Below are 12062 nucleotides of genomic sequence, written 5' to 3'. Positions count from 1 at the left end.
ACGTGACGTCATCTGAGGGCCAAGGCACGGGGGAGGAAGGGGGGGGGGGGGGGGGGTGTTGGAGGGCAACGGCAGACGGGATTGGCTGCTGCGACAGCACAGCGTCCAATCACACGCCACAGCTGTGACCAGACAGACGTCAGAGGGAATCGATGACTCCGGATCATCTGACTAGAATGAATGATTAAGAAAAAAAGGCCAACCTCACCGGCTCATAGGCGAAATGAATACGAGAACAGTTACGTTGCGTCACTGGTAAATGTTAATCATTAAGTAGTGACCTGGTTACCGTCGGCCTTGGAATTTGATTTTGGATTTTATTAACCTTACGGAAACTTGGCAGCTCTTAATTAGAATGATATATATTAACAAATATGTGGTGATGTTTTGTTTACAACAGTGGACCTGTTTGGCTAAGGTGCATTACTGGTTTTCTCCCAGCAGATGTCAGACTCCTCCCAGTATGTTTTTCTCTGAGACTGAGCAGAGGCAGTGTCTTGCACTTGAGGTGTCAGACGGTTCTGTTGTTATGAGGGCAAGTATATTAGCCAGCATCTATGTTTTATTAATTTTGGCAGTTTAAACTATCAGCAATATATACCTATCAGTGAGGAGCTTTTCAATTTAAAAGAAGCATATGAGGAGTGATTAAATTTATATATAAAAGCTAGTTTGCTTGTTCTCTTCCCTGTATCAAAAACCAATGCAGAGATTCACAGATTTTTGACACAAAAAACAAGGGACAGACAAAAAAAGAACAAAAAAGGGACAGAATGGATTTAAACTGATGTGTGAGCAAAGTGCTTGAACATTATCATGGGTACAAGTTCCCTATAACTATGCCCGATGTTCTCTAATGTCTGTTTATAGAAAAGCAGCCTATTTCTGAGCGAGTCTGCTCAGTTTCTGTTATGACAAGAGGGAGCTGTGGCTCACGGGCCACTCTGCACGTGTCAAGGTTTAACTGTCTGTGCTCCTTTTAGGTGGGCAGTGACTAGACAGCTCACAGACAGAGTGAAGCACATATGCACCCCTTGCAACCTACTGTATACTTCATTGTGAGTGCATGTATATATATACAACATGCAAATGCCCATGGTGAAAGAAGTGTCTAGATGATTTACTGATGTAAAAGTGGCAATACCAGTGTACAAATACTACAGCCAAAAATCCTGCATTCACAATATCAGTAATATCAGCAAATTTTACTAAAAGTATCAAATGTTAAAGTGCTCATTTATGCAGCACGTGTAAGTGTTGCATTATTATATAATACTGGGTAATGATTACTGCTGCATTAACACGTAAGCAGCATTTTAATGTTGAATTGAGTCGAGATGGAGATGATTCAGCTCCTTTCCATACTGTTTATTAATTCATCTCTAACAAATGATCATACTTTTTAAGCTGATGATGCAGTTTTTATATGTATTATTAACCTGTAACATAACTAATAAGTATAGCTGTCAAATAAACACACCCATGGGCTGGGAGAAAGGGTTGCGAAATATCGTCTCAGTTCCTCCATTAGACATGGGTGTGCTGTGTGCTACTATGAATATAGTAGCACACCAGCAGCCAGCCAGCATGACAGCTGTCATTGACAGTGGAACTTAAAATGAAATGGTCTCTATTCTGCAAGGTGACACCAGGCTGTGCAGCAACATGTGACAAGAATTGCACAATGAGCGTATACAATGTGTAATCTACTGTATATCAGCAGATAGCGTTGTAGACCTGTGATGCCACTGAGAAACAAGAACCTGACCTCTGATATATGCACACTAAGCTATGTTTGCAGCTGGTGCAAAGTTATGCGTGAAAAAGATAATGAAAGGTGCTATCACTGGTGGTACATTGAGCAATAGCATGGCAGCAGCTTTAAAAATACTGATGTTATTCTGTCCTACGAGAAATATCAGATTGTGCAACAAACAAAACAGCAAAGGAATCAGAGGGTTTATCCAAAGACTGAGCCAAATAAATGGCAACACAGCGTAGTGTAATGCTGCATTGTAATTCTAATTGTAACTCTGCATAGTCAGCAGGGCCTAATATAGTGTTCAGTATTGTCTTTATTGAGAAACTGAAGAACAAATCAAAAGCTAATTAGGAACTTCTATAAATTTTCTAAGGTTTTATTCCATGTGTTGCAAACTTCACCTCTTGGAACTCAGTCTGTTAAACTACTAATGAAAGGTTCTTGTTTTCAAACACTGCACGAACCTGGTGTAATTCAAGACACTGTTAAACAGCTCGTGTCTCAGATTTAATGTAGTGCAGTAGCGATCTAGGAATTGAATATTATTTTACTAGTGTGCTCAATGTAGGTCACTCTCAAATACAGTTGGCTGAATGTAAAGTTATTAAAGTAAATGTAAATTTCAGTATGTGTATGTGTGTTCATGTATGAGACAAACATGTGACCCACTTCAGCCCCTCTCCCCTCCCTGTCATGATGGATGTGACCAAGCAGTCTGTGTGTCTGAGTGTCTGTTTACATCGTCACCCAGGCAGTTCAGCCCCTAGCCCGCGCCATCGGCTTCAACAAGAGCAGCTGACAAAAATAGAGCCTCATCGACCGGCCCAGCTCAACACAGCCCTCTTACAGGGAAACTGGAAGGGGAGTAGGGGGTAAGGGAGGGGTGAGTGGATGAAAAGGGGGAATATTTTGTCTATGGAAAAGGGCAATGGAGCAAGCTAACCAGGGTTCATTTAACCTCAGGCAGAAGGCAGGGTTGTTTCCAGTGGTACAAGACTGATATTTTCCAAAACAACATTACATGGACTGTACTGTATTAAATTAACAACTACATTTACTTCTAAAATGTGTAGAATTCTATTTTGTCTTCCTATGATATAATAATGTGGTTGTTTGTAGAATGCATTATATTTTTAGTTAATGAATAAGCCATTCTAGATGCCTGTTTACTGATACTCTTGGTTCTAACTCAGTGATGGATACTTTGTCCAGAAAGTTACTGATAGGCTTATGTGTCACTGTCACATGCCCAGTTCTTGACCATTTCTTGACATAACCCCACTCATGACTTTACAATTATTAAAAATGACCAATGGCAAATTGTGTTGCAAATCCTGTACAACAGTGATTAGAAGCTCAACTTTAATTTGTGAGTAAACAAGCTTTGTAACTGTGTATGTAAGATGGTATCTACAACAAATACAGACCAGCACTGGTGCTATTGTGCAGGTGGATAAGGGAAGTGAATTTCACACACTTTGTGTAATCACAATATCACGTGTGCATTTGTCATTTCCTGTTCAGTCCTCCTAAGCCATCACTTTTCAGTCACGAGAAAGCTATTTTGAGCAACCTTTTCCTTTACCTTTTTATGTACTTTATGATATCATCGGTCATCAGTGTGCTCCATCCAAACCAGGAGTGTCAGCACACCTGTTGATGTAGGTGAAGGACGGTAGATAGTAGTAATGTGTGTGTTTTGTTTGTGGATAGTGCTGATACAGTAACACGTCTTGTGACATTTGTGAGATTTCTATATACCTTTGACATAGTTGCCCTTACTCTCAACCTTTCCCTGGACATCAAAGCTGTGTCTCTACACTGATGTCCATCCCAGATTAGGATACGGGCTGATTAGGTCTATAAATATGCACATGGATAAAATAAGCTTTTACCTTCCTCAAACTGTGTGTCACCAAAGATTTGCATAGGTGCGTATGTGTTTGTAAGCACAAGGACAGTGAGGCTTTGTAGAGTACCTTTGAGTATCATTTTCAGTTTCAAGTCTCATTCTCTGCCAGAGCGGAAATCCCTCAAATCTCAAATTTGATCCCTCTGAAAACCACGTGCTGGGAATATGTGTTATTTTTCATAGTCACCTGCCCTCGTTTTCACGTGCACTTGTTCAAACAGCACGTTTTACAAAAACAGCCAAATGCACACAGACTACAGTCAGATTAAGTATTACCCTGACTTCTGGCAAAAAGTTATCTTATCAGCCTCCTGTATTGGTCCAGTATTTGCTGTAGGCCCAATAACATCATGGCACAGAGCAAATTTACTTGCTTGTTCTCATGAGAATCGCAAAGGACCAAACACTGAGCCCATGTTTAAGTGTGCTTTGAGTCCTTTTATCAAATAGGAGTAAAATAGGAATAAATCAGAGCCTCTTGGTAAGAAGTCATTCGTTAGCTTTAATGCAATGCAAAGTAGTTTCCAGTCATGTCTGGAAGGTCCATGGGACTAGAACAGCTGAGCAGACTGACCCACATCATGACTGCCACATGACGCCATAGGGACCTGCTTTTCTGCTCTCACTTGAACATTGTGCTGAGGATACACCTTGACATCAGCAATAGGTGGGGTCAACGGTGCTGATACAAATATTCATAACATAACTCATACCATAATGTCATATCTGAGATAACTGCCTGGTCAAATACCAGCAGGTGTCACACCCCACCCCCACACTGCGGAGTGGTTTCAGTATGTCTTGCCTTTGGGCTGCAGCTGCCCTCATTCTTTAAACCCAGGCCTACTCCTACAGTCAGCCTCCCTAAGCTGGAGATCAGTGTTTGGAACAAGTGGGCATACCTAACCCTGACCCTGTTGATACAGTGTGAGAGGCTGAAAACACAGGGTAAATGGGTCTGGTTAGTCTTCAGCTTTTCACTAACATGCTAATGGTGCACTTTGAATTCACTCCTGCTCTTCAGAAATATCATTAGAACTGTTTATTATGAGGCTATGTCTTTTGTTTTATTAGACCAATATGTTTTATTAGTCAAGTATCATAAAATGTGCATGAATTAACATAATTCTGACAGTTCAATACACCATCTTGAGCAGCATAAAGAAAGCTTATGTTTGATCTCGATGCTAATAACTTAGCCTAAAGCAGCTGCTTGAGTGCTTAATCAATTCAGCACAGATGGGCCAACTGTCTGCCTGTGTGAGGGGAGTTCACTCTGCCAGCGCATGAAAACATACCGTTCCTTACATGAGATGGTTATGCAACTCATTAACCGTTTAACATGTAGGTTTCTGTGGTCACATACTTTTCTATTACCCAAGGTGTAATGAGGCTGTAACAGAAAGCAGCTTATTCATTGAGACACAGTTCCTCAGCTAGGTACTCCACACAACACTTTGGAGAACCAAACATTAAGGACATTAACTGCAGATCTACCCTATATGCTCTTAAAAAAACACGTATTGAGCTTTGGGGGACAGATTTTCAAGTCATGTGAACATGCGAACCTTTAAAATGTCAAATTACATAGAGAGAAACTCCTAAAATTGACAAAAAGTGAAAAATGCAAAGTAGGTTAATAACTAAATGAGGCCTTTCTTCCCCATTTTGAATGTTATCAGTGTGTGACATATAAAGCAGGTGTTAAAATGGGCCATGGCTGAGCTATTTATGACAGCATTCAGCTCTGCAAATAAAATAATGGCACAATTATAAGAGTATAAGGAAGAAAATACTACAAAATTTGATGGTTTTCTTCACACTTTACATCATAGATACAATGAAAAACATCATCCTAAACATTACTCACAAGAAAATGTGACAGGCCTATATGTTTATGAAAGAAAGAAATAAACAAGTTTTGACTGATTTAATAGCCTTTATTTGAAATTATTCACATTTCATTTCTCCCTCCATACAAAACACAGTAGGGACTGATTTTTAGCAGGCCCTGACCCCCAGTATTAGGAGACACTTGTTTGCCCATCACAAAGAAAGTTAGCCTTCCTTTTTGGGAGGGAAACATAACAAAACAAAACAGATGCCTGCAGTGAAAAACCCTGCTTTACATGTCTTAATGTAATCAGCTTATACTCCCCAACTTACAAAATAGGCTACATAGTAAATTTAATTATTTACAAAAGATAAAAAAAAGTGAAATCAAAAGAGATTTTTTCAATCCTGCTGCAGCTCTGAAGTGAGTGAGCAAACTATCAACCCATGTAATACCATTTCTTTGCTTAACACACCTTTTTAGGGTCCAAAAAACACCCTACAGTTTTCTAACTTTACCATTCTTTTGGTTCCTCTCAAAAGCTTTTATTTAAAAAAAAAAAAAAAAAGAAAGAAAAAAGAAAAAAATAAGTGAAAAAAAAAAAAGCTTTATAAGTAATGCATTATGGTCATCAATGACCTTGGAGGTGTTTTAACCAATGACTCTCCACAGGAGGTAATACCGGAGCTCAGATGTCCATCTCAAACTGGTTGTCTTCTGTTGAACAGGGACAGAGGAAAGAGTTAAGATTAAAAAGGGGAGATATCTGACAGTCAGCTGGCAGTTTACATTTGTGTTTGCATGCCAAGCACAGCCACACCTTAACGAACTACAGAGAAGGGGACAAACTACAGCACTTAACAGTACATTTACAACTGGCCAGAAGAAACAAAACACTTCACTAACAGGGTGTAGCATGTCCTGTGTGTACTAACCAAGACAGGAAACAGAGGAAAAAGGGGTCAATCCTAATCCCCATGGTCTTTAGTTTGACAGGAGGAATGGAGGGGGACAGATTAATGATTGTATGTATTTCACTAGATAATAAATAGCTGTCTCAACTTGCCCATGAGCCCAGACCTTGGTCACATTGCCATGACAAGCCCCACAAGAGGATTATTGTCAAAACAAAGTCTTTCAACTTAGAAAAGTCATTACGTTTTCCAGAGCAGGCTATTAGAAATACAGAAGAATCAGTAAAAGGTAGGCAGGTAGCTGCTAAATAACAACTGATATCTTTCCTAACCCCACAGTAAGAACAACTTAAAAGATGACACTATCAGATAAAGAAAGCCTGTCATATACTGTACGTAATACACACTAACTGTTGAGTAATAAAATCACTGGCCTTGTTTTGAAAAGGTGGTAAAAATCTTGGTAATGCTTATGAAGGCACAGACCCTGAAAGATTCAACTAACAGATGGTGATAATGAGTGAGCATTCCTGTCCCAGTCCTCAGCACAGCTGCTGTGCTTCAGAAATGTAGGTATGGCACTACAGGAACACATGCTGCACCTATCGGCAGTATTAGCACATGCTGACAACTCATGACAACATAAATGAAGAGTTGTGGTTGGCGACAAAAGGCTTGATGGCTGAAGAGAGCACTACGTTAAACTGGAAAAGCATTCTAAGCATAATGAAACTGATGTGTATTTTTTATGGGGGATATTTTGATGTCATAAAACAATTAAAAAAAACAAAACATGTTAGACACACCTGTATGTGTTCACATATATTAACTTTGGGACATATGTTTACCTATAAAGTTTGGAGAAGACAAGGACTATACTGTGCTATGTTTACCTGCAATGTCCTTCTCTTCCTCCTCAGCCTCCTCTTTGAGATCCTGCAATTTCCCCACGGGGTGTGTAGCAGGTACTGTTACCCCCGGGATCTGGGGCAGGCAGCATGGGGGGGTCCTGGCGAGGGGAGAGTTTCGACAATCCAACAGAAACTTCCTGTCGTAGATGATGCGGGTACCTGTGTTTAGGAATAAGAAAAAGAGGGGAAAAAAGTGTTTAACCTGCGGTAAGCAAACATCAAATCTCACTTCCTGAAAGAAAGTGAAGTAAATGCTCTGAAGACAACCAACAGACCAAATGCTGGAGTTTCACAGGATCAAATGATAGCCTTGTTGTTACTGTAACACCTTTGTATCACAGCAAGGTGCACATCTGGGGAGTTAAGTAGCATTATCCTCTACCAGAGCGGATTTGAGGGGGGAAAAAAAGGAGGTTTCTGCATGTGCACAGAGGGGAGGGATGAGGGCAGCCACTGTAAAGAGTTCTTGGAAATCAGAGAACAAATCATTCTCTCTCTGAAGCAAGAGGCCTTGAGACCGAGGCCAAATTTTCACTCCCTGACTGAGTTAAAGCTTTAACATTGTTGGAAAATGTAACATGCATCCAAGCATAGCTTTTCTAAAGTCTCTGTGAAGCCTAAAAGGGGCACACAAACCCCGTAGCTTGCCACACCTAACATCTATTTGACATGTCTCATGTCTGTCACCATTTGGACTTAAGCCAACCCCGAGCGAAAACAGTGTCATAAACAGCATGTTGTGATAAGTTTGACCAGGACACGGCTGAGCGAAGGAGTGGTCTACTGCTCGTATTATTCTTTACTGGAGTTCAAACTGTTCTGTACAGCATCAGTTCACCCTCTCTACAGGGAAAACATGTTATGTAATAACTGAGTGGTGAGCAGTTCATCCTGGACAAAGGGAAGTAAAGCAGAGGGGGAAGAGAAACAGAACTGGGGCGAGGAAAGGGGGCTGGAATGTAAGCTATAGCATAAGCAATGCATTGCAAGGCAGCATTGCTGTGTGGAGCAGTTATGTAAAAAGGGTCAGTCAAGCAACACGTGGTAAGACCCCAACTGAGTATAACATGTTGCACATTAAGTGGAATTCAAGTCAAAACTTGTTGAAACTCCCTGAGCTGTGTTTACCAGGGCCCTTACTTTTTGGTGCAAAATAACTTTTTTTTAAAAAAATATTTCTTGCTCATAGTCTGCATGCATTTCCTCTCCCTCCTTCTCTTTACATGTACAGAATGTTCTCTACTGTTCCTGAAATGCACAGCAGAGAGAAGAGGGGATAGGACGGCCTGCAGCTCCTCCACCACTGCCGAGGCCAATCACTTTGCTGCTCTGGCAGCTGGACACGTACACCCTCTTCAGATCACTAGTCACGGGTTTAAACAGCTCCTTTTGTCTTTAGACACCAGTGCAGCCAACTGCGCCTGTGCAGAATACACAAACCATATCCTGTTTATGGTTCAAAATAGTTTACATCTTAGCATGGTTGTTTTATGGTATACAGCGAGCCGAACAATATGTTTTAATCCCATACTTTTAATCAGCTGTTTTAAGCATTTGTGTATTGTTTGCTGCTTCTCGCGAGAGCTTATCGTTGAGCTGTGAGCGCTGGCACGTATACGCTAAGCCCACTGAAGTTAGTTAACTTGTCCTGGCAACTTCTGTGGCATCAAAGCGTTTCACAAAGCAAAAGCAGACTCAATATGAAACAGTTCATTATCTGGAAAGACAACGCAGCAGCACTCTTGAAAGTTTCCGTTTCCACTGTTCTTACCTCCTGGCGTGGTGGAGAAAAGGGTCCCCCCGGGTGTCTGGCTGTAACAGTCGGGTAGCTGGGACCAGTCCTTCAGGGTGAGCACCTTGGTGGGGATGGGGCAGCTTTTAACTTGATTTGTGCCGGTCGACATGCTAGCTTCTGTGCAGCTGCTGCAGGCGGAGTGGGACAAGAGTTTTTTAAAAGCGCTCAAACTCGCAATTTGATGCTTGTTCACAGCCTTGTACGAAGACAAAAGGACATCAAAGTTGTCGATCTTTTCTTTTTTTTTTTTTTAACTAACAGTTACCAAAGTAAAAAGTGTGCAACTTTAAATTTGTCAGCTGACAGTTCAGACTAGCTCGGAGTTTGAGGCCCGGAGGTACCCGTCGCTACAAGCAGCCAACAAAATGCTACCATGTGCTGTATTTGTAGCACAGCTGCAACGGCCACTCGTGATGTTTTTGTGCAGGAGCTATCAGACACGTGGGGCGACGTCTATGTGGTGAAAATGTTTTCAACTAAAAGACCGTCCGTGAGGGCGGTGATAACAACGGAGAAAAAAACAATCATTTGATTATCATATATTGATTGTAATGACTTGTACACGAAACATTTTCAATACTGGACTGAATGTGTAGCTATGTTATTTTACACTACGGGAGAAAATAAAGTTTAAGACTGCGACTAGACAAAAATCTCTTTAGTTAATGTTAGATGTGTATGTTTTAAACAACCAGTTTAAAGCTCAAATTCTTTTTTTTCAATTAATCAATCTGTAAAATTGCTGAAAATATTAAAATATATATGATTTCCTGGAGCCCAGGGTGACTTTTTCAAATGCCTTGTTTTGTCTGATCAACATTCCACATCCCAGAGATATTCAGTTTGCTATCATGCAAACTAAAAGCATGCAGTTCTCACATTTGTGAAGGTGGAACCACCAAAAGTTTTGCATTTTCACTTTTAGAAAATGACTGAAGCTCATGAATTATTAACATGGTTGCTGATTAATTTTTTTGATTCACCAAATAATTGTTGCAACTATAATGCCGAGCAACTTAACACAAAATAAACTTAGCACAAAAGATTCAACTCTCATTCTCACATTCATCCAGCTCTACCATGAACTTTTGCGAGGTCGCCCAGTCTTTATGCTTCAGTTGTTTACTGTGGAATAAATTTGCACTTGGCTACGTGTTAGAAAAAGATGTGTCGCTATCATTCGCAGTAAACTGAGCTTAAAACCCCATTAGTTCTCTGGATTAATGGGGTGAAATAAGTGTTTGTGAACGGAAATGTGTATCAGAGTGGGGTCAACGCCCGCACAAAGAAAATTGTAATTTACGGCTTCTCTGGTTCACAAAACACGCGCACCTCCACATCGTGTTTGTTACTCACTCGACAGCACCGCCCCCTACAGGTGTGGGACAGAGAGTGCACGTTTCACACGTAGAGCTCATCACTGCTGCTGCAGATCCGATCGACCTCAGCATCACTATGGGCTATACTGTTATCTTCTGTAAAATGTCGTTATTTGTTATTCATATAATTAGCCTATTTATTTATTGCATATTTGTCCATTCACTAGTTATTGTATATTGTTATTTTTGTCATGGTATGTGGTACTTTTATAAATATATAATATTTATAAATATATTATGAACCTTTTTCTGATTTTCTTATCCCATCTCTTGTGTATTTGGTTTGGAAATATTAAGATTAATTGTTGATTCCACCTGAATTTAAAAAAAAAAAGTTTAAATTTCCACTGAAAAATATATACAATTAAAAGAAAGAAAAGAAATGATTTTCAACAATAAAATCAAAAGCCTTTTGTAATTCCAGTTTTCACTTTCAGTTCCGTTCAGGGTTCCAAAGAAGAAGTTAGTCCCTTTTAATTTATCAACCACTTGAGGGCGACATCGACACGAATATATTGGGACCAAAGACACAGCCATTGTTCATACTGATCCAACACAAGCATATGTAACTTTCTTTGTTTCTTAAAATGAAATTTAAATTCTCTGAAACAGGTGTAGAAAGTGAGACACTTTAATGTTACATGTTAAAAACAAAAGGTGATTATCTTGCTTGTGTCTTTCTTAAGAATACAGTTAGAGATAAAATGTGTTGTTATTTTTTGGATGTTTGACCCTCACTGTGCAGGGTGGTGTATGTGCTAGAAGGCTGTTTTGTTTTCACATTCTCCTGCTGTGCTCACCCTAAACCTAAGTTTTAAGACATGCACATAGGAGCATGGTTTTTTTAACATCATAAGCTTTGTAACTAATCATGGTCCAGTGTGAAATGGTATGTGACACAATATTTTCCATTTTTTTAATTCAAAAATACTGGCACATTCACAGTCTAGATAATGTGATTCATGATGGAGAAGGAGTACACTAAGAATTTTAACCAAATTATTGATTTGTTTTATTCTATTTTATTTTATTTTTTTTTGGAGCTGGGGCAACCAGATCAGACAAACACAGCTCAATGCAGAGTATTTATAGATATTTTGAAATGTATGGATGGGATCTTCAATGTATTTGCAAGCACCGGATTACACCCTATAGGTAAACATTTATATATGTATACAAATAATAATAATCTGTTGTTCTCATGCAGAAAAGTCCATTCATTGTCAGTTCAGAATATGCAGCAAAGAGTCTCTAGGATTATTGTGTTTAGACAACAGAGACTGCAGAGGGCAAAGGAGTTTACACAGAATACACAAATGTAAGTCATATATACAAATAACCTCTTTGAGCATGAAGGAACAAATACTCAAATACTGTAATACCAACAGCTCCTGATAACAGAGCTTGTGCTGACTTCCTGTTAGATATTATTTAGATAGCGGATGTACGCGGATGAAAAAAAGAAAAAAAAATCCCAGGGCAAACCGCCTCGGCTGCTCATTGGCCCAGAAATATGGAATCAGATGACGTAGCGGTTCCGGGTTTCTAGGTCCTA

General features: G+C 39.8%; 1 protein-coding gene across 1 annotated transcript; it reads right to left on the bottom strand.

Moving 5' to 3' along the window:
• Positions 1-6069: 6069 nt before the first annotated feature.
• Positions 6070-9536, bottom strand: eif4ebp3l (eukaryotic translation initiation factor 4E binding protein 3, like). Its single transcript, XM_041048602.1, has 3 exons — positions 9105-9536; positions 7316-7492; positions 6070-6225 (listed from the first exon to the last, which is right to left on the bottom strand). The coding sequence occupies exons 1-3, from the start codon at positions 9235-9237 to the stop codon at positions 6197-6199; spliced, it is 339 nt and encodes a 112-aa protein (XP_040904536.1). The 5' UTR covers positions 9238-9536; the 3' UTR covers positions 6070-6196.
• Between the last annotated feature and the right edge of the window lie 2526 nt (positions 9537-12062).

Source organism: Toxotes jaculatrix, chromosome 10, assembly GCF_017976425.1.
Source record: "Toxotes jaculatrix isolate fToxJac2 chromosome 10, fToxJac2.pri, whole genome shotgun sequence".
Classification (NCBI taxonomy): domain Eukaryota; kingdom Metazoa; phylum Chordata; class Actinopteri; family Toxotidae; genus Toxotes; species Toxotes jaculatrix.
Note: the sequence above shows the minus strand (reverse complement) of the source record. Positions and strands in the feature narration are given on the sequence as shown.